The sequence below is a fragment of the Micropterus dolomieu genome, linkage group LG20, assembly GCF_021292245.1.
Source record: "Micropterus dolomieu isolate WLL.071019.BEF.003 ecotype Adirondacks linkage group LG20, ASM2129224v1, whole genome shotgun sequence".
In the NCBI taxonomy this organism is placed as follows: domain Eukaryota; kingdom Metazoa; phylum Chordata; class Actinopteri; order Centrarchiformes; family Centrarchidae; genus Micropterus; species Micropterus dolomieu.
Window position 1 is genome coordinate 6,936,466 of NC_060169.1, and position 23,032 is coordinate 6,959,497.

General features: G+C 39.0%; 1 protein-coding gene across 1 annotated transcript; it reads right to left on the reverse strand.

Annotated features, from left to right (window-relative positions):
* Window positions 1–997: 997 nt before the first annotated feature.
* trpm5 (transient receptor potential cation channel, subfamily M, member 5) lies at window positions 998–22,542 on the reverse strand. The gene is made up of 26 exons (XM_046031899.1): window positions 22,481–22,542; window positions 20,683–20,750; window positions 17,546–17,702; window positions 17,261–17,441; window positions 16,633–16,799; window positions 16,320–16,497; window positions 14,663–14,727; window positions 14,051–14,236; window positions 13,625–13,724; window positions 13,326–13,444; window positions 12,283–12,630; window positions 9,678–9,821; window positions 7,461–7,584; window positions 7,103–7,248; window positions 6,175–6,287; window positions 5,976–6,077; window positions 5,208–5,466; window positions 3,624–3,742; window positions 3,303–3,435; window positions 2,998–3,172; window positions 2,616–2,784; window positions 2,297–2,475; window positions 1,934–2,066; window positions 1,641–1,713; window positions 1,429–1,519; window positions 998–1,281 (listed from the first exon to the last, which is right to left on the reverse strand). The coding sequence occupies exons 1-26, from the start codon at window positions 22,505–22,507 to the stop codon at window positions 1,136–1,138; spliced, it is 3,702 nt and encodes a 1,233-aa protein (XP_045887855.1). The 5' UTR covers window positions 22,508–22,542; the 3' UTR covers window positions 998–1,135.
* Between the last annotated feature and the right edge of the window lie 490 nt (window positions 22,543–23,032).

The following is a 23,032-nucleotide window of genomic DNA, read 5'->3' on the forward strand; positions in this document are numbered from 1 at the left end:
AGGCAGCATGCATGTGGACAACTTCACCATAGGCCAAAACATTTAAAAAGGTAGCGTGCACAAGTTTTTTTTTTTTCTGGCTATCATGTTAAAATAAGCATTATCTAAAGTAAAAAGCTTGTCATCTAAAGTGTGGGAATTGGAAACGAGCCCTCAAAAACGTCATAAAGTTAGTTTTCTTAGCATTAACAACTAACTTGTGTCCATTTAGTGAGACTTGAAGCTGTTGAAAACCTAACTGAAGCTCATTTATGACTCGGTTCAGTGAAGGGGCAACTATATATAGCTGTGTCATCTGCATAAAGATGCATTTCAGCAGTTTGCAAGTCCTTTCCATTATTTACAAATATAGAAAATAAAATAGGAGTTCAAATTGAACCTTGGGGAACACCCTTGGAAATCTCTATAAGGTCTGATTTAAGACCGTCTATAGAAACACATTGTGTTCACTCTGTAAGATCAGAACCAATTTATAGCTGTGTTTCCTATTCCAATAATATTTAATCTATTAGCAGTAGCTCATGATCAACGGAGTCAAATGCTTTGGACAGATCAATAAATAAGGCAGCACAGTGTTGTTTTTTTGTCCAAAGTATTAACAATGTCATTTAATTTAACTGTGCCGGACTGTAAATCAGTTAGAATGTTGTGATCTGCCAAATATTGTTTTAATTGACAGTTTACTTCCAAAATTTTAGCAAGAATAGAAAGCTTAGAAATTGGCTTATAATTGTTAAGATCCAAAGGGTTTCCACCCTTTAACAAGCAAAGCACATAGGCTTCTTTCCATACTTTGGGGATTGAATTTGTTAATAAGAAAGGCTCTCTAGGTTGTCTGGTCCTGATGACTTTTTTGGGTCAATAGCTTTAAGAGCAATACACATATCCTCTACTAAAATAGGTCTGATATATACAAAGATATATAGATCTTAATATAGATATAGATGTATAATAAACCTTTCTGCAACAGCTTTCAAAAACCAGAGACATCTTTGAATACATCTGACATCATTTTATTAATTTAAAGTCCAAACCAAATCAATCTCCCCTTTCCCCGAGTCACACCATCATCAAAATATTCTAAAATCAGAATCGTAATTAGCTGTCTAGGTGCTACCAGTTACTAATATCACTTTTATTCATCAATGTAAGGAAATCTTTTGTTAGCTCCGTATCCTGGGTGTCCTGGTCTGGCTTGCCCCCCTTCTTTTTTGACTTCTTTCTCTGTTTGACTTTGAGGTGCGTCCTTGGTGGTGCTTGCCTTTGAGCCTGTTAGAGATGCTGAAATGTCATTCCATGTTAATATTAAATTAGATCAAAACACACACAGTAGTGCACAGTATTTTACTGTGTTAGAATAGAATATTATTTTTGTCTGTTGTCATTAATTATGAGGCAGTATTTCCTGTTTCCTGTTTTTTGACTCACTTGGAGCTCTTGGAGCTTCTTTCCCACACTTGAGTGTGCTTTGAGCAAAGCACTCTGCCATCCAGGACAACACCTCTCCACAATATCTGACCTTGAGACAAAGCCAGACATGACTTGAGGCTTATGCAAATAGAATAGGTGAAATAGATTTAGGAAAACGCAACCTGAATATGTGTCAAATGGTGCAGTTGATGTCACTTTTTCAGGTTTACCTGAGCCTCCATGGATGCCAGCCGTTTCTCTTGGTCCTTGAAGCCACCAACAATCCTCAGCAAGCTCTGAACCCTTGGTCACCAACAACAATCAGTTAAACCATCTTCATCCACCATCAATGCTGCAAAAATTCATCTTTTACCACTAGGGTGCAGAAGAGCTTTAAAACAAGCAACAGTTTGGGGCTGGGCAGGTAGTGTCCAGTGGGTCTATCAGAGCTTGTTTGCTAAAAAGATTATATCTTCTCATAATCCAACTATATGACAGGTTAGCAATTTTTATAAATAATTACTTTGAGGAAGTACTCTTGAGTCTCTCCTCACTGCTCTCCCAGTGCTGGCGCTCCAGTTTGGCCAGGTAGTTCTCTTTCTGCACCGTCTCCCATGTCATCAGCCTCTGGTCTAGCCCTGCCGGCAGCTCTCTCTCTGGAAAAACACACACACAAGGAGGCACTCCAATAAGCAATTAACCAACAGGCAATTTCTATGGATAGAGCAGGTGAACGACAGAGATAAGCACACCCTGTGTTTTCCAGTATTTCATTTCATTTTAATTTAGCCAGATAAGCCACAAGACACTATTTAAATATGTGCTTGAAATAAGGGATAATGGCTTAATAGTTCCTCGTGGAAATGTCCATATGTAATCTTCATACCAAGATGCTCCTGCTTGGACTCGGGTTGTTTGACAAGGCTGAGAAGGAGTTGAGAGAGGTGGCTGATGATGATGAAGGGCGGGGCCAGTGCTGGACGGCTGTGGTATTCCACAATCAGGTTGTATCTCTGGAACTTCCAGAAGATGTCTGTGTTGCCCTGCACTACCTGGAATGTGTAGCTGCAAATGGGAAAAAAATCAACAAAACAATCATATCGTTTTGTGTTTTTTTTATTTTAAAATGGCAATCAAACTGGCTAAACTCATTTCATCAGACAAACAAACATGAACATGTGTTTTCTGGATTCACAGCCCCTGACCTGAACATGGCAATGAGCAGATTGAGCAGCAGGACATTGGTGACAAGAAGGAAGATAACCAGCAGCAGGATGACCAGCCAGTTGGCATAGATATTGGGACATGGCGGCCGTAGGCCCAGGATAATCTCTTCTGTGTCATTGGTGCAGTTAATTTCAGGCATGCGAGCAGCTGTGTAACGTTTAATGAAAGAACAAGAAAACTTGATAGGAAGACGTAACATTCAGGCCAAAAGAAATCCACCCCTGATTTCATAAATGATCACAATATAACATTAAACATGTCAACAAACTGTCACACTGTTTCCAGGGATAAACACTCATTTAAAAATCGCAGTTTCTTTACACTGAATAAATACAGAAATTTTCATCCAATATAATTTACCATCTATTTCCTCCAAGGGAATCTGGCCAAAGATGTGCAGGTATGGGCGGTACAAGGCTCTGCGAAACACCCAGTCAATCCTTGGGTCATTGGGGTGGAGAAGAGCCTGGGTAGCAACACCGTACGCAATGAGCCACACACTCAGGAAAAAGAGGAAGAAGAAAACGTCCTTCATCTGTAAAGGAGAAACAGGCACATGTTTTCATCTTCTTAATAGGCAATACAAGGTCTACATTGTCTTCATCTATAATCATTAACATCACTTAAAATTTCAATAAGAATTTTTAATGTTTTGTTTTGGTCACCATTCTTTCCACAATGATGATCTTGGGGCCCAACTGCTTATGAATGGCAAAGATGTGGATCAGACGTAGAGTGAATACCATGAAGTCTATCGCCAGAACTGTCCTTCCTGCCTCATAGGTGTTGTTCACCATCCTGCAAAATCAAACAAAACAGATTTTACGTACTATGCAGTTTATTACATTCTAACCCTTCTTCCCATTCAGTCTTTCATTTACTCATTCCTTTATTTTAATGCTCTAGCCTGGACCATCATAACAACAAATCTAGGGTGTTATATTACATTTTTTCCACTGTCATCAGTGTCATTTAATATTAATTACCTGCATGAAACCCCAACGACAAAGAGGGAGATGGCAACCATGTCGCACTTGTTCCAGTTGTCCTCTACATAGAGTTTTAACTTCTTCAAGATGTTAATCTCTTCATCTGTGAAGAAGCTCTGTGTAAAAGGCAGAATTATTTGTACATACAAGAACGAACTTTTTTGTAAAATCTATAAAAAATTCATTAGAAAAACCATAGCCAGTATTTTTGCAGCAACCTTATCTTTGTTATGAAAAGTGTGATGTGACATTTATTTCTGTTGCAAGATTGAGCCTCACTTTCATTTATAATTCCAAAGCGTGTGTTACTTTATTATGACAGAAATGAAAATATACAGTGTATAGTCTTAATGTGTATCCTTGATACATTTTAGAAAATATTTGGATATTTTGTGCTATTGGCTCAAAAAATGAGATTGAAATATATATTACATTATGAATATATAAATCAGTTTTACATGTATTGTAAAGTTGCCAATTCCATGCAAATGTATTCACATCCTGAATAATTCTGTGTTTATAGGTAAATGATTCATTGGAGCCCTATTCAGACACACCTGCAGGGGCCAAGGGAGTTAGCAGGTACACAGCCCTGCTGCTGTAGAAGCACCTGCAGTGTCCCAGATTCTCATTCCTGTAAAATGTCTCTGGCACTTACAGTGTAAGGTTGAGTTGTCTCCAGTGGTTTGAACAGGGAACCCGTAAGTGCACAACAATCTGAGAGCAGTATGCTGCTTTCATAAAGTGATAGACTGGCATGTGAGCCCTGACTTTCAGACCACAAAGGCCATCATGACCAAATACTTGAAACTATCACTAACTAACTAATGGGCAATTATAAAATTGAATGAATGGCCAAGATGGTGGACTGATAAGGAACCAAATTTTAATTTATTTGTTTTACATATTTTGCATGGCTACGCGTACCAATTCACACAACAACATGTTGGTTGTCAACTTTGTGAGCAGCCTTGCAACAGCACATCTATAAGATTTAAAAAGCTGATAAACACACAGTCTCTAACCTTGTTCTATGGCATGGTAAGAACAGGCCCCCCTGTGGCACTGTCTTCCTTTAGGGAAAGGCATGCACCCCTGGGCTTGGAAGCATGCCAGGGCCGCCTGTAGCAACATCGTTCTTTTTTTGTAAATCTGTGCCATACTTCTGTTCAGCTCAGGGACTTTCTGGAATGCGCGTTGAAAAAAGCGAGCAGAGGGAACAGCGGTAAAGGCCTGTCTCATCTGGGGCTTTTGTGCCCAAGGGAGGAAGACTCAACGGAATCAGTGCAATAAGGGATCATGCTTGTCTGACCTGGCTCACTGGGAGGGAGTCAAGCAGAGAGGTGAAAGCCTCATGAATCCTTAAAACCCCAGAGAGATTGAGGTCATAGTAGTGATTCACATCACCTCCTACTCAAATATGTCTGACTTGTCAGGCCTGAACGTTGTCACCAACACTGCATAGATAGATATGTGTGGATCCTTAACAAAAAATCAAAAACAATGGTCTGAAAACTTGTGTTTGAATACATGAAATGGAATTATAAAGGAACCAGTCAGAATGGATGCTTTGACAGTCACCTGTCGAAGTTCCTCCAGCACTAAGGTGAAGACCCAGAAGTAGAGCATTATCTCGGGGGCTCCAGGGCCAAAGGGTGGTGGTGGGCGGAAGTCTAGCAGGAGCACATAGGTGAAGAGGCAGAGGAAGGCGAAGTACATGATGACATTACCGAGGAACACAGTGACAGGAGCACTCCAGAAGCGACGCCAGCGGCGGAGTAAGAAACGCCACCAGACAGAGGCACAGCTCTGAGTTGCAGGACCTCCAGGTGAAGAGTCCCTGGAAAACAAAGAGTCGAAGAGACACTCAAGTGCTTCTCAAACTATTTTTACATATAGAACATAACTACCCAGTGTATAATTATCTAAATATAGGTTATGTCCTGGCTTCTTAAAATCTGGGAAACATGGGAAGGTTATTGTTTTAACCATTAATGTACTCCAGGTTTAATGTTACTATCATTGATGTACATTGTTTTATGTAGTCTTGTGCTTTGGGATTTAGCATGTGTTTTACTAATATTTATTACATGTTCTATGCAGACGTGAAAAGTAACATTTACCCAAGTACTGTACTTAGGTACACTGATACTTTATTAAAATGTAAATCAGTGTAGTGCATCTGAATTTTATGCTTTAGCTGATTTTACGTTATGGTCAAGTACAGCTTTATTGTCAATATACACTGCAGGGTAATGCCATGCTACAAATACTGACTTCTGCGTACATCTGACTGTAATTCTTAGATTATTTAACAGCAATTTGTGTACTATTCGATTGCAAACTCACAAAGGGTCATCATCGTCAGATAACAGTAAAGCCTTTTCTGTATCCAGACTGTCCAGCTCCACAAACTGCTCACGGCCATTACGATTGTCAAGTTCCTCATCACTGAGAAACACATGAGTGTGTCAGTTCACACAACAAACAGACATACAGTATATCGACATGGCTAAGACAAATGATGAGGCAGTGCAAGATGCATCACCTGAACTTTATGAGGTTGGTCCAAATGAGTGGTGGACAGAAGAAAGACACCACAAGTTTGGAGATGGCTGTGTCTGTCGTCATCGCCCCCCACCAAATCTTTGTGAGGAGAGCCTGCAGTAAAAGTTTACTTTTTTATCATTCAGGTTAAAATCTGATAACAAGGACAAACTTAACAGCTGAAAGAAGTTCACCACAAGAGGGCACCACAAGTCTTAGAATATTTCTGCCTTACAGTTTTGTGAGTGGAATCATCATACAGGGATTTACCCTTGCTAGTTAACAGCAAAGATACATATGCATGTATAATAATGGATAATAGTGTTAAATATGTGTGAACCATTTCTTTCTTCACAGCAGTCTATTTGCAGTATGGGATGAGGTCACTAATACGAAAGAACACCTGATGCTTGTCCACTCTTTGTGATAGACCAGAAGAATCCATATTCTCTTGAAACATTACACCTATGTACTGAATTACAATTAGTATATACCCATTTTAAAAAGCTACATTAATTCAACTGTGTGCTTTAAATAAAATATTACTTCACTTTCAAGAGTTTTCTGCATACTAACTTTCCCTGCTGACATTGAATACCAATTTACTCTCAGTGAAGACTTTGTAATGACAAGGACGTCTGTTGGAAGGATATTTAGGCAGAATGTGCACAGAATGGAGTCCAGTGAGCAGCAATACATGACTTTGAAATAAATATCTAATGGCATGAAATGCCCCGGTAAAGTTTTTAATAACCGCAGGGCAACCGGCAAGTATTTCAATACAGACGGTAGCAAAATAAACTACCCAACTCTCTTTATAAAATACACAATATTTTGAAACTGTTGGATGAAAGTTAAATGTTTTACATCAACTTTAAGAGTCTGTTAAATTGAAGTCAAATGAGCATATGGATGTGTCCCCTTGTTACCTGAACTCCATCATGGGCAAAGAAGCATTTGGCATCTGCCTCAGTTGCCAAGTTAAGGACTGTAGATTTACTCCAGCAGTGTGTTCTTCTCACCAACAAAGCATAAGCCCTGTCTTCACTGTTGGAGTAACACTCTCCAAAGACATCTGCCACAATAAGAACAGTAGGTGCACAATATCAACCACTCTGCTACATTTGAAGAATTCGCACATTCACATTATTTTCCCCTCCGGTGGAATCTGTGTATGTTTGTTTTGTTGTGTTGCTGAGATCAGTAAATGTGCCGCTTGCTGTGTTTAACCTGTACTTTTTCTGACCACTCTGTCAGCTGTTGTCATCTAACAGTTTACGTACTCACCAAGGGCAAACTGCTCATACTTGGCCTCCTTCATACTGCGTGCAGACTCAGCCTCAGATTCCAGTCGTGCCATCTCTTTCAGAATCTTACAACCTGCCAGCGCTGCAGCAACCGCCTCAGGGCCCTGAAGGATTAAAAGAAAGCTGGATCCAAGAAATGGGTCTGAGAGAGGGATCTGAGAAATCTAATTTAGAACTTTAGAGAGCTGTGTATTTTTGCATCTAAATGGGGTGTACTGTGAGCATCAGGCAGCAAAAGGCACATCACTACCTGTAAGTCCACCTGCTGTTTCTAAAGGCCCCCAGTCAGATTCTTTTGACCATGAAAATTAGTTGTTCTGACATATGATGTATAATGTATAAAAGACATACTTAAAATGTAAGCCCTCCTGTGTTGCTCAACCATTTAAAACTATAGACCTCTTCACCCTGTGTTTACCAACAGCACTGAACAATCCTTTAATAGCATCATAAAACATTAATATCTTAGATGTCGTTGTTGTCATAGCCAGTCTAGTAAAACAACAGTTTGGGTGTGATAGCAGGTTCCAGCCCTATGTTTTGAATTTTGGTGTTGCAGTTTTTTAATGATTGTAGACTCAAAATGCAGTCTCACCTACAGACCTGAGATAGAGAACACCTACCCTCATCCTTGAAACACTTTAGCAGTGTTTACAAGTCTTCATTTACTTTAGTATAGGTTGCATTATGTGGTTGAAAGTGTAGACTGATCTGAAAAATATGCCTCACCATCTCTGCTTGTTTGACATTTAGGGAAATGCACTTGTTTCTTTTCTAACCATGAGATAATGAGGAGATAGATACCACTCTCATATCTGTCCATGCAATATGAAGTTGTAGCCAGGGGATGGTTAGTTTAGCTTTGCATAATGACTGGAAATGGGAAAACAGCTAGTCTGGCCCTTTCCAAAGGCTCTGTCTAAAGCAGGACTGCTCCAAGAAATAGTCTGCTCCCAACCAAGAAATAGTTCTGCACGGATAGAAGGAAGATGGTGTTTTTAATAACTCTCCAAAGACAACTGCAACAATAAGAACAGTAGGTACACAGTATCAACCACTTGGCTATGTTTGAAGAATTTGCACATCCAGATTCATGTTATTCCCTTCCAGTGGGATTAAATTTATTTAAGTGTCAAACTCTTTCTTTTAAGAGATTGGCATAGTTTATTATTGCTTTATTATGGTTATTGTATTATATTATAATTTTCTATAATCAACTGGTAATAGCAAACTTTAATGCCATTTACTTTGTAGATGAAACATTTATTATACTAATGTGACCAATGTGTAAATGCAGAGCAACATACTAAAACAGAGATGTCTCCATTTGTTACCTCAAACCTCTTTATTTAAATGATCAATGATTTTTATACATCACGCTGTGTGATATTACCCCTGGGTTCATAGATACTGTATGTACATATTAAATATGAGATATTTTGCTAGCATGAGCCAGCCTGCAAGGATAATTGTGATAAGGCCTTCAACTTGAGAGAGACTTGAAACAATCAAATTATGAATGCAGATATCCTGGCCAGAGTCTGAGTGGTAAAACAATTTGCAGCGGGGGATGTACACACACTGAATGCAATTACTATTATTTTAGCTAATGTTTGAAATTAGACGCAGGAAAGGAGCACATCAGGGTGACTGCTTGTGAGATTACAATAATTGGTTCCCTTAGTTTGGAAAAGGGCAATAAAGAAATGAAAGGCGCCTTGAAAAGATTTTGAAAACATTGATTGGTGTCATTTAAACTATTCATAGAGCATCAGTCCCATGTGAGGATATATTTCTCATTAACTTCATCCGGTCTTTAGATACGCCTGCACAACCTCACTATACTGCTCCATGAAGCGGCATGACCTTCATTTGAATAATGTTCTTGAAGATAAGATAGCTTTTTAGTTCACCTCAGTTCTTGACAAATATGCCGTTTGCTGGGCTCTTTTATCTAGAGTGACATTTTCATATGGCAGGACTGACCTGCACCCACTGTGCTGGCCCACATCACTCTTGTTCACACTGAATCCAAAATACAAACTAGCACCGTATAATTCAGCTCACATCAGTTTGGATTGAGTAGTTTTTGCCTAAGCTAGGCACATTTAGAATTTTATTGTTTGAAACACACAGCACTGAGATTGAGACAGTACAAGCTGGAGCTGAACTGACAAAGGAAGTTGACAAGACTGACCATGGCCCAAAAGTAGTTAGCCATCTGCTGTCTGTTCTGAAGAACAGCCCAGAGGAAGAGATCCCTCCAAGGATGTTCGCAGCGTTCCTCTAACTCGGCCAGGTTCTTCTGGTGGTGAAACAGTCGGCCCTTCGCTGGCTTCTCCTGGAGCACACAGACAGAACACTACATGTATTAAATATGTAAACAGGGTGGCTATACAGTTTACAAAACATCCAATTATTGCATGAGTAATCCATGGAAAAATCTATGGTCATCATTGCAAAACCAATTACTTCCTACCAAGGAGAATTTTTTTTCCCTTTTGCCTGTGAACAGGATATTTAGGTATGCATGAAATACATGAAGTGATTTCTATTAAACACGCTGGACAAACAGATCTTCAAGAAACAATTTGAGTAGGGTCATGAGCTGAGCTATAATTTATTTCCTGAGAGTATCACCTTATTTAGCGGGGTGGTGATGGTGCAATGGATAAGACACATGCCTTTGGTGTGGCAGACCTGGGTTCAATTCTCTACTGTGACACACCAATGTGTCCCTAAGCAAGACACTTAACCCCTAATTGCATATGTAGCAATTATAAGTCACTTTGAATAAAAGCGTCAGCTGCAGAACGGACAGAGTCCAAAACAAATTTCCCTTTGTGGACAATAAAGTATATCTTATCTTGTAAATGTAGCTGTACAGCATGACATAAACAACATACATTACACAACATAGAGAGCAAATCCTGAGGGTATATTTAGACAAGATTTCTTAGAGTGTAACAGCAGGTTTGGTTTGCAATGACCATCCATCGTGAAATTGACAACCTCTGCCCAGTGCTTCCCAGCTTGGGGTCAGGACCTTTCCAGTAGGTCACAAGAAAAATCTGAGGGGTTGCATTTTGACTAGCAGGGTTGAAAACAATAAGATGTAAATAAAATTCCCTTTTCTCTCTTGCCCTAATTATGTTTTATATTTTATTGGAGATAAATTGGAGGTGTTGGGCTTCTGTAAATAACATAATAGAGTATGGTCTAGACCTGCTCTTTTATGAAAAGCGCTGTGAGATAACTGTTGTTGTGATTTGGCGCTATGTAAATAAAATTGAAAAATTTAAATTGAATAGTATAGTTTTACCTCTTAAAGGCATCACAAAATGGTCTTTTTAATTCCTTAACATGATATAGTTCCTGTTGAAATCTGATCTTGGGGTAAGACATAATGCAGATGGAAATCCTTTCAAAGTGTAAACCAATGGAATATCAGTTTAGGACAGACAGGCCAACTTGATAGGTTGGGAGCACGTTCTCACTCCCGACTCGCCACATATTGGCACTTGGTCAAGGCCCTTTGGCGTCGCTCTTTAACGCTCTGGGTACCCCTTTAGCGTTAAAAATATGTACAGTAGTCAATGGCAAGAGACAACTCATTTTTTTATCCCGTTTGAATTGTGCTCTGAATTACACATACAATGATGGTCAATTTAAAATATACATTTGAAAGTCAAAAAAGTCGCAGTTTGATGTAAAACTGTTGAGGTAACATTATAAGACTGTGAAAATACACAATTACAAAGACCGCAAACGTAACTTTTTCCCTCAATGACTGAAGCTAACGGTACTGAATGCTCCGTATTTGTATAGCGCCTTTCTAGTCTTTTCGACCACTCAAAGCGCTTTTACACTACATCTGCATTCACCAGTCATACACATTCATACACTGAGCCTAAGTGCTCAAACGGAAACTAACATTCACACTCATTCATACACTGGCGGAACAGTCACCAGGGGCAAATTGGGGTTCAGTATCTTGCCCAAGGACACTTCGACACGCAACCAGTGGGAGCCACACCTGAAGCTGAAGCTAACTGAAGCTAACGTCAAAGAACTTACATGAGAGGATAATATGATACAATGACCAAGAGTTGTTGGATTAAACACATCAGGTGAGATATATTTCTAAGTTATCTAATTAGCAGCCACCCAGCAATAAACGTTAGCTACCATTACCGCTAACATGTTGGTGACGTATGTTGTGCAAGACGAGAAATGTAGTTCATTGAACTGTTTTCACACAAAACAACATGTAACTTTACTGTTTTACGACAAACTGCAACTTTCTTGACGAACAAAATTATCTTTTAAATTGGCAAACATCATATGTGTAATTCAGGGCACAGTTCAAACAGGATCAAAAAATAAGTTGTCTCTCGCCATTGACTACCATACATATTTGTACCGAAATAAGGTCCCATAGGCCGCAAGCAGAAGCGAGTGACTTAGGCTCTCTATTAAAGATTCACTGTTTTCCAGGAAGTGAGTTGACAGTACACAGAGTTTAAGTGTGCATATTGTCTATTTCATTGCATCTCTCAGACTTTTAACGTTTTCACATGAAACAGTCTAAGAGGGTTACAAGGGAAAATCACTCTTCAAATCACATGGATAAATGCAAACTTGTCATAAATAGACATCCCTTCATTTAGAAGGTGTCCCAAAAATGACATCCACTGCAAGACGCTATACAAGACGGAACTGAATTCATCAGCTGAAAGGATTTCTTACTCAGTGCAGTATATACAGTATGATTTACTAAAACATTGGAGTAAATCACTCACTGAGGGAATCTTTTGGTAAAAGCCTTTGCAGGAGTCATGGAGAAAGTCTTTCAGCACTTTGGCGACCTCGTAGAGGGTGAAGCGGGGTTTCCGGTCCCCTTGCTCAGGCATATGGTGCCCAGGTGGACCAGGTGTCCTGCCAGCTCCGAGCAGAAGCTGCTTCTCCTCGTACTTTTTGAGGAGCAGGTTGTGAAGGAGGCTCTTCTCTGATACAGACCAGTAAAGCTCCTGTAGACGGCCGTAGGTAAGGAACTCGCCCAGGTTCACACCGTTGTCCACAAAGAGGCGCACAAAGTCAGGTTTGTCATTGATTAGTGCATCCATCATCACCTCTTCAAGGTCACTCGCCTGAAAAGATCATGTGTCTATGTCACAATAGCTTATAAAACAGCTGTCTTTTCTTATTCCTGTGAAAATGTTTTTGTAATTGTCAGGTTCTTTTCTCCCTTACCAGAATGTACACTGGCTTGCCATTCTTATTTTTCACTTCAGTTCAGACTGAAATATCTCAAAACTGTTGGATGAATTGCCAATTTTGTGCATATTTGTGGTCCCCTGAGGATCAACCCTACTGACTTTGGTGATCCTCTGACCTTTCCTTTAGTGCCACCATCAGGTTGACATATGTGGTTTTCAGTGAAATGTCCAAGAACTACAGGGTGGATATGTGTTAATTAGCAAATGTTAGCAGACCGACACGCTATACTAAGATAGTGAACATGGTATAGTAGTAGGCATCTAGTTTTTATTTAATTTGTTAAATCTAATGTAATGAGCTAATGTAATGCAGTTAACATCTAATTAAAAGTGCATAAATACAGATACGTGCAGTTATATGCTATATCTTACAATTTGTACACATACAAATGTTATACAGTATATGTGAAGACATATAAAAATAGAGAAGTGAACAGAGAGTGAAAATATGTTTGACTTGATTGTAGATTTAACTTTATAGTTATTGCAAAATTGAATGTAAAGCAAGTTTAATTACTGTGTGAGTGTGGCATAGCTCTAATTAAATTACTATGTATTTGTCTCACCTTCCACTCCACATCTCCATTAAAGATGTCACTCTTGGCGATGTCCGCCCGGTTCCAGGCCACGGCCAACTTCAGTTCATCCAGGAAGTCTTGAGCTTCCTGACTTTGACTCTTACAGGCTGATACACACACACAAACAGGCACAAAACACTCAAGATGTCTACAGGTTCACAACCTATGAAGTGCTCAAAATGTCAATGCGCTCTCTCCATGCAACTGTCAAGTTACAAAACCTGTAATTGTACAGCCTTAGGAAATTGCAAGTTTCTTGATAACATATCTCACACACGGTACTTTACCCTTGACTAGAGCTTTGAGGATGACCGTATCCAGCTCAGAGCTCTCCTGTTCAGGGTCATGGACAGTAAGGAGATGCCCGTGATCAAGTACCTTCTGGATCTGATTGACAGATTGACAGTAGGTTATTACTAATACCTAATTTGAGTGAAGTAATGTGCAATATTTTTTTTCTCTAATGTATTGTTTTCTAAAATTACAATCCTTTCATTGTGTATGTCAGTTTGAAAAATAATTGTCCATTATTGGTCCCTCCCCCTTCATATCCTTAATTAGGTCATCACATACACATATTGAAGATACAGATGAAAATCCCATTTTAGCTTCCCTCACAATCTTTCCCTGTGTGCCCCATTTTTCTGGCAACGTTCAAGTCTTGTGATGTTCATATCTGTGTATGTGCCTGCCTCCATACTGTGCACTCTCACCAGCTTGACCCAGTTACTGATGTCTGTGCTGTGGTGGGCATTTGGAAAGGTGTCCAGCAGCAGCTCATGAACACTGTCCGTATTCCAGCAGCCCCTATTCATCAGCGTGACGAGGATGTCAGCCACGCCTCCTGAGCCTGCCAGGATCAGCCATGGTGTCGAATTGCCAATGCCTTTGTACATCCTCTGCAGAGAGGGACAGAGTGTTCAGACTTGCAGGCAAACTCTCAAACGTTCTCATTTTCACTACATAACTTCTCAACTAAACATAAATAGAGAATTATATTGATGTTGGAAGTGTTGGCTGTATTTCATGATCTTGGATATGGCTCAATCTATGCAAATAAATTGGTGGCTCTGACAGGCTTTCTAGCCAAAGAGATTAGTTTTGTGAAAACAGAAATAATTTATTTCTCAGTCGGGCTTTGGCCCGCTACTTCGGAAGGTGGCACAACCAAAATTTGATTTAAAGCCTACTTCTTCCAACCTAAGCTACTGTTCAAGGTCAGATTGTGCTCAATAAAACAGATATCTAGCTTTCAAACGGTCTCTTTGCGGTCACAGCTTTAAAGTTATTGAGTCACTCACACAGCATAATAAAATGAAACCTACCTTGAGGATCTTGGGTTCCCCATGGACCAATAGACAAAGAACAGGAATCTCAAAACTGCCTGTGCCTGCAAGCAACAAAAACTACACTGATAATAATATCTTGTGCATCTCAGTGTCACAAATAGAAAAATGAAGTGTTTTTCATATATTCCAGCTGCAGATACAAATCTCTGTGAAAGAGCATGCTACAGTAAGAGCTCCATGCCCTCTGCCATCACTGCTCTCAACAAACTTTACCGGTAACACACTAATAGACTTATGTTCTGTTTGTATTCCTTGTATATACGGCGTTGTTTGGTTGGTTTGATGTCCTCGGAGGACGGACTGACTGACCTTTCTATCTATCTATCTATCTATCTATCTATCTATCTATCTATCTATCTAGCCATCTATCTATCTATCTATCTATCTATCTATCTATCTAGCCATCTATCTATCTATCTAGCTAGCTAGCGACAGCTATATTTTTCATAATTGTCCTCGATTTTTGAGTAATTAAACCAAAGACTCGTGTTCAAATTTAACATGATTCAGTCGGGTTCAACAATTAAACAACATTAATTCCTGTTAATCTTCTCAAAGCTCTCTTTATATTTATCTTGTGACCTCTTAGGAGGTCCTATCTCCTAGGTTGTCAGTATATTAGTAGGTGCATACTATGTGCTAGAGTTTAACATTAGACAACTTTGCACAGTGGTGGCCTTGTAATGCAGTTTTGAGTTGAGTCACAGTGTCCTGTGAAGTTTTTGACCACTATAGCATGCTGGAACAATGTTTTTGAGAATGGCTTCCTGTTTTGTTGGTTTTGCACCAGTAAAACATTAAGAAGCACTGCAATGCTCCTACAAAGGCAGAAAGGAAGAAGACTGCAAGCCAACAGACATGCATGTGAAGAATGCACAATTTATACTGCTGTACATTTATTTTTTATAATTTGTTTTTAATATTCAAGGCTTTTGTTTACAAATGTTTTATGTGCACTAAACACATTTGTTAGACCTCAAGGACCTTAGAAATCCACACGGTAGACTCTACAAATAAAATAAAGTTTATTACTCAGAAATTTTGTACAGACGCACCTGTTATCTATCTTTGCTAGTTTGTGGTTTAAAGCCAAAGAATACTAAAAAGAAGATTGTGATAGTGAGTCTGCTCACTTGATGTTTTTTTAGAAGACAATTTGTATTAATTCTTTTTCTTCCTAAAAGACAGCGCAGAGTCCATCCCCAACACAAAGAATTTCCGTTGCAGACACACTGCCAAACACAGTTGTGAGCAGATGTGCATTTTCTCGATAACTGCACTTGTGTAAAATTTTAAGGCATTTGATATTACAGCAAGCCATATGAAAAGGTCATAAATTTTTGAATAAGGGCTTTTTAAAGCTAAATATGAAGCAGCCACCTACTACGATCAGCGCCACAATAAAATGATTCTTAATGCATTTTAATGCATCTATAATTTAATACCACGTAAGGGACCATTTGTCTGTTTGAATACTCCCACTTTATACTGTTTATATTAATGTAAGTATTATATAAGTAAAAGTAAATGCAGGACCTAATATATAATCTTAAATTATGGTATTGTTATTGAAGCTTAAGTAAAGGATTCTCATTCCATTACTGGTTCCAAGCAGTGACTTAAAGGGCTTTACCTCCATAACCAGTGTGCTGACGAGAGATGTGTTTGAGTAGCTTCACCCTCATTTCACTGGTGGCTCCTGGTCTGTTGGGATCCTCCTCCACCAGCACAAAGTGAGAGTGGTGACTGTCCAGGGAATACACTGAACCATGAGGCAATTCCTCTGGCTTGTATACTGCAGGCTCATCCACCTTGACAACGCAGATGCAGGTATGCAGAAAGACAGGGGAAAGCATGAACTCATTCATGTGAAAGATGTAAGTATTTGCTCTTAGATGTTGCTGTTGTTTTCATTAGCTCTATATTATCTGTGTATGTAAAGAAACCTTGGCAGTGAGTAGTGCCTCTCGGTTGTGTATCATGTTCCAGGGTGCAATGCCAATGGCCACTACACGAACTTTAGAGGAGGTGCTGGCCAAGGAGTGATCTCTCACTGCCTGGCCCAAGTGCTTGGTGATGCCAAAGCAAAGGCCATTAGTCAAAATCCATGCCCCTAGAGAACAGAGAGCAGTTGCATAAGTGTGTGTATGTGGAATAGACAATTTTGTTGTGCGCTGTGTAGCTGGAACTAGGGGAAGAAGGACTGAGTCTCCACTATGTGTGTGTAGCAAACCAGAAAGTTGTGTCCTGGATTCAGAACAAACACCTGGTCTATTGATTGCTAATTAGACTGCTACTCTATCTGGTTTTAAAGCATTCTGTGTTAGTCTTTCTTATATGCATTAAAATTCATGATTTTACTAATCATGTAATAAAGAAATACATTAAAAAAGATAAATAATTTATGACTCATATTTTGGATTTCCAACATCTAAATAAAAGAAAGGCTTTTGTCCAGGTGATGTGTTTCTGGTAATTCTGCTATGAGCTTGTAGAGGGTAACAGAGAACCCATTCTTTGTTACTAGCTGTCAATTTAAAAAACTAAGGGCAGTTTTGGCTCCTTGATTATAACCTGTGCTCTGTGCAGCCTTCACAAGTCCTTTTCTCAGAATGTCCCTGAGCCAGGGTTTCATTTGAGCCAGTTCATCTCCTCCCACCAGTGCTACCACCAGGTGTGGAGGAGCAAGGCCCCACTCTTCTGTCAGCATCTGGTAGATCAGCCCTGGGTCTGTGTTGCTGCACACCCTGACAAACTGGATATAAAGAGACGAGTTGATTTCAGTCTTCTGCTCGATACATTTTTACAAACTCTTCGTAAGCTGTTATACATCCTGCAGTTTTTGTTATGTAGTTTCACCTTTCCTCTTGTCTTAGAAGAGCTAACAAAGTCAATGTCGCCCACTCTTCCTGCTGCCCAGTGACTCTTCTCCTTCCTTATTCTACCTGCCAGGCCTCTGGCGACATTCTCCAGTGTCTCATCCACAGTAGAGCAACAGGAACAGCCCAGCAGGACACTGAGAGAAACACACATTAAATTGATAAGTGTATTGTACCAAACTGTCATTTCTACCAACACACAATAGTAAAAATAAAAAGACAACAAGTAACTTACTAACTCTCACTAAGTTCCACATAAATATGCACCAAGACTATTCTCTTTGCTTACTGCCAAGTAGTGTAGTAAGCTCCTGGATATGACTGTGGAATCCTGGGCCTTCTACAAAGGCAAACTTAAGAAACCTTTTCAAACGTACAACTTTTAAGACTCTAGTTTCTCTAAATACAAAGGTATAATCTTTTAGCCAACCATCAGCTCAGTGCTTAATTAAACCTAATGAAATAAGTTGTAGTTTTGTCTGCAAATGAGGCATTTATAACTGCCTGAATGAATGCCTGAAAAATAAGAATGATTCCATGAAAATGTATGACAGGCCACATTATTCTTTGTTTTGTTTTTATATGTGTGTCATTTTCTTTTGTTTGCTACATGATTGGACATAACTCACTAACCCCTAATATTTCACGTATCACGTATAATGATGCATATTATGTTGAAGCAGATCCAGATGCAGGGATGAATTAAACATCTATCATTTCTATCGTTAAAAATAACAAAACATTTTTTTATTTATTATTAATATTTATTTATTATTATTTTGCCTCATTAAAGGTCTTCTGAGTACTTTGGCTGCTTTATCTATAGTCTGCTGCTGAAGGACTTTGCTTCCCCTCTTAGTATTTAACATTGAAAGCATTCTATTCTATCTTGGAAATTATGACCAGGTCTTATGAATAATTTAAATTACATTTATTCATTTAGCTGACGCTTTTATCCAAAGCGACTTACAATGGCTATACATGTCAGAGGTCGCACACCTCTGGAGCAACTAGGGGTTAAGTGTCTTGCTCAGGGACACAATGGTAGATGTGTCACAGTGGGAATTGAACCCAAGTCTCCCACACCGAAGGCAAGCATTTTATGTATGTGCCATCACCACCCCCTAAATACAAAACTATACTTGGAATTAGCTTAGTCTTGTTAGTATAAATGTTTGCTTCCAGTAGCACCTCTTCCACTTATGGCCTGCTAATCACCTGATAATCTGATTGCTTTGCATCCTTAATGAACAAAGCGTTTTTATAGTTTTGCACATTGTTTCAGAACCAAAGCCAACACCTGTGTGATACCCACACCAATGATCTGGTTGACCATTTCAATCAGATTTTCTTGTCCTCATTAAATATTATTGCAACTCTAAGGTTAGACATCAACATAATCCTAGATTTTTATTTAAGACTGTGGATCAGCTGATAAATCCAGCCCCCCTTGTGCCTCAGCTGAAAGTGCTGATGATTGTGAATTGTTTTTTATCTTATTTTACTGAAAAAGTGGTGTTAATCAGAGACTTTATTACCCCCTCTACCTCTTACTCAGAGGTCCCTCACTGGCAAAAAGATAGTTTTAACAATTTTTTATCCCATTGACTTGTTTAAGGTTTTAGTATCACAAATGAGAGTGTCTTTTAGAAAAAGTAGTGTCCAAACAACTACTCTCTGTACTGGAATGGCAACATATTTAAAAAGTTTCAATCTGGTTTCCAAAAGTACCACAGCACTGAGACTGAATCACCAATGACCTTTTAATGTCTGCGAATGATGGCATGTGCTTAGTTCTAGAACTCCTGGACCTTAGCACTGCAATTGACACCACTGATCACAACATCATGTTAGATAGACTGAGGCACTGTGTGGGGATCTCTGGTACTGCCTTTTCATTGGACGTGTCAAATAGGAGGTTCTGTGTCTGTGTGAATAACCATGTCTCTTCATTCTGTTCGGTTTAATTTTGGTGTGCCTCAGGGTTCGATCTTAGGACCCATTTTATTTTCCTTATATGCTTCCCCTTGGACACATGAGAAACATGGTGTCTCTTTTCTGTTTATCCTGATGACACACAGATTTACATGCCCGTCAGAACCACAGACCCTGGAATGCTGAGTTCGCTTACCGACTGCTTCTGTGATGTCAAAAATCTAATGACAAATAATTTCATCCAGCAGAACTCAGACAAAACAGAGATCCTGGTCATTGGGTCACCGCAAATGGCAAAGCAAATACTGCCATCTGCTTTTCCCTAGTGAATCACATCAAACCTGTTGCTAAAAATCTTGCTGTCTTGTATGACAGTAATAAATCGAGCAGCACACCACAAAGCCACAAACCACAAAGCCTTAGAAATATATCAAAAATAAAACGTTAACTTTTAAGGACACTGAGGCCATTTTGCACGCCTTCATCTCATCATGTCTAGATTATAGCAACAGCCTTTTCACTTGCTTGACCCAAAAATCTATTAATCAACTCCAGACTGTACAGAACTCAGCTGCCAGGCTTTTGACCAGAACAAAGAAACATGATCACATCACCCCTGTTTTAGCTTCATTACACAGTATGTATGTTACAGTATGTTTTAGAAAAGACATCAAAATTTTATTGATTACTTTTAAAGCTCTTCATGTCCTCTCACCCTGACCATTTAGTCCCATATGCACCAGCAGAGGCTTCCCGAGGAAATCAGTTTGGCTGAGTGAATAACTCTTTTAAGTCCCTTCTTAAAACATGCTTTTTTAGGGGAGCCTTTCCTAATTTTAGTTGATTTAATTTTATTTTATTATATATATTTTTTGTCTTTACTTTTAACATGTATTTTAGTTTCTTAAGTGCTTTTATCATGTATTTGTTTTGCACTTGTTAAAGAACTTTGTGACCTGTTTTTTGAAAAGGGCACTATAAATAAAGATTATTATTATTAATATTATTATTGCTTAGCAAATATCTTTTTTCAGCTGATCTGATGGAGATTTCTTTATCACGAATACTGACTCAGACTGTCATTTGTTTCAGATAAGATTTCCTGCCAGTTTTCATGAATGGTCTGTTTACATCACTTCATGTGGATGGAATAGGCCTATCAGTTCATATTGTCTTTGTCACCTGTGCTCCTCTGACCACTCCAGTACGTCCCCACAACGCAGACATCGTGTCTGTGGCTGCAGTGTCCCCTGTAAACAAATAAATATGCGGATATAGGGTTCATTTTCCTCTAAATCCATTATGACACACTCACCACCCTTTTCGCACATGGGAAGATTCTTAGTACTTGTGGTCAATGCAAAGTTGGAAGAATTTTCATCCTCGCTTCTTATGCAAAGTGCTTCGTGCCTGATGTTTGAACTAGAAATACACAAAACACTGTCATTCATACACATTAAACTAAGAAAACTGGGTCACAATACTGTGGGCTCCCACCAGAACTGATATTATGTCAATTTAAAATATATATATTGTATCTCTCTAACCCTATATAGTCTGGAATGCGCTTTCAACATTATGACTTGGTTTGTACGTAGTTATTGTTCTACAGTGAGAGCAATCACAATCTGTTCATCTCTGAATGATTCCTTTTATAAAAATAAATGACACAAAGTTCAGAAAGGAAACTCATTCATTATTGATAAGATTATCCATTTGCTTGAGTAAACACAGACTTTTATTGGCCAGCCTTATTTGCATGGACACTTAAGCTGCTTGTGAAAGATGATTATAACAAATATGCAGCCCAAATGCATTGAGGTAGCACCCTGGGTATCTTTTGTCAAGAAAAGTGTTATAATAGAATTGTGGTGCAATGGTTAACACACAGACTGAGAGTCAATTTGTGTTAAGCCATCTGTTTTAATGTAAGTGAGCAGCTTGTTGTGGAAGGCTTTATTTGACTACAGATCTAGGTCTGGGAGGGAAAAGACTATTGGACATGCAAACAAGATGATTTGCAAGCAAAGGTAAAGTAAAAGATGTCCAGCTGTGTGTGTGTGTGTGTGTGTGTGTGTGTGTGTGTGTGTGTGTGTGTGGTTCATGGACACAGACACCCTTACATTGCCCACACACTTTACATCTTGCTTGAATGATGACGATCTGGGATGTCTAAATCTATTTGTGTACATTAGCAGACAGCAAACAGACAGCTACAGAATATGACTATATCTAAGGATGTAGGACCAAGCAACCCCCTTTAGGTACATGTAGAAACCCACATTACATTTTAAAGATGTTTTCTTGTAAAAAATGTGATGTTTTAAAATCAGTATTTGTTTTTGAATCTCAACATTTTACAACAATTGAAAATCTTAAGGCCTCCTATGAAAGCACATAATAAGAAAACAATATTGTAGAAAGGGAGGTTTATAATTTCAGCAAAATTGCCTCACAGGTCCCTGATTATTTTATCATGGGGGAGAAAAACAACCTTTCACTTTACCGTAAGAGAGGTAAACTTGTACATAAAACATGTTGGTTACCAATATAAATATGCAATTGGGTAATACTGCTTAATTGGGTTAGGGGAGAAATGGATGGAATACTTTTCTACATTTTTAATACTTGTGAGGAAATACTGTAGGTACATAAATACATCTCTTTAGGTTTTTTTATGTCAAGAAGAAAAAACCCCCACAACGTCCGCTTCCTAATCAAGTCTAACTATTGTTCTTCAGATATGAAATCATACAAGTCTCCATTATACAACACAGTAATCATAGGATGATTTCCCCATATTACTTTATCACCCCTGACATACAATGTAGACGTGACCCTGTGTATTATTAACAGACACATTGCTTTATGTGAAAACGTTGGTCATCATGTACAATACATTTTAACTCTTGGCCAAATTTAGACATCCCCACAGTGATAAACAGAAAGAAATGACAGATGCTACACTGCACATACTCACCAGAGGTGTGTCTTGTCTCTCCTGCATGGCTGAAATGAATGTTCCTCTCCTCCTCCTATTGAACCACACCTGTAAGGGCTGAAGAGTTTTCTTTCATCGTCCTTAGGTGAACTACCTGGGCCATCAGGAAGTGGTGCATGGGTGGGGCTCTCCCTTCGGCCAATCCCAGACACTGCTATGCACCATTACTTTGCATGTTGGTCAGCTGCAGCACATCTCATCAGGACCACTCTCACTGCTGCTGCCTAATGGTAAATGACCTGTACTGGTATAGCAGCTTTCTAGTCTTTCCAACCACTCAAAGCGCTTTTACACTACATCACACGCAGCGCAGGCCGCCTTCAGAAACAGAAATACACATTCATACACACCCAAGGGACACTTCGACATGCAGACTGGAATCGAACCATTGACCTTCTGATAAATAGATGACCTCTCTACCCTGAGCCACAGAAACCCTGAATGAAACATTTGTATTTCAAATACTTTACTGTTAAAGTGGAGACATTTGTGTTTGTTTTCTATTTTGGCATGTTCTTGTACAGCTATGTA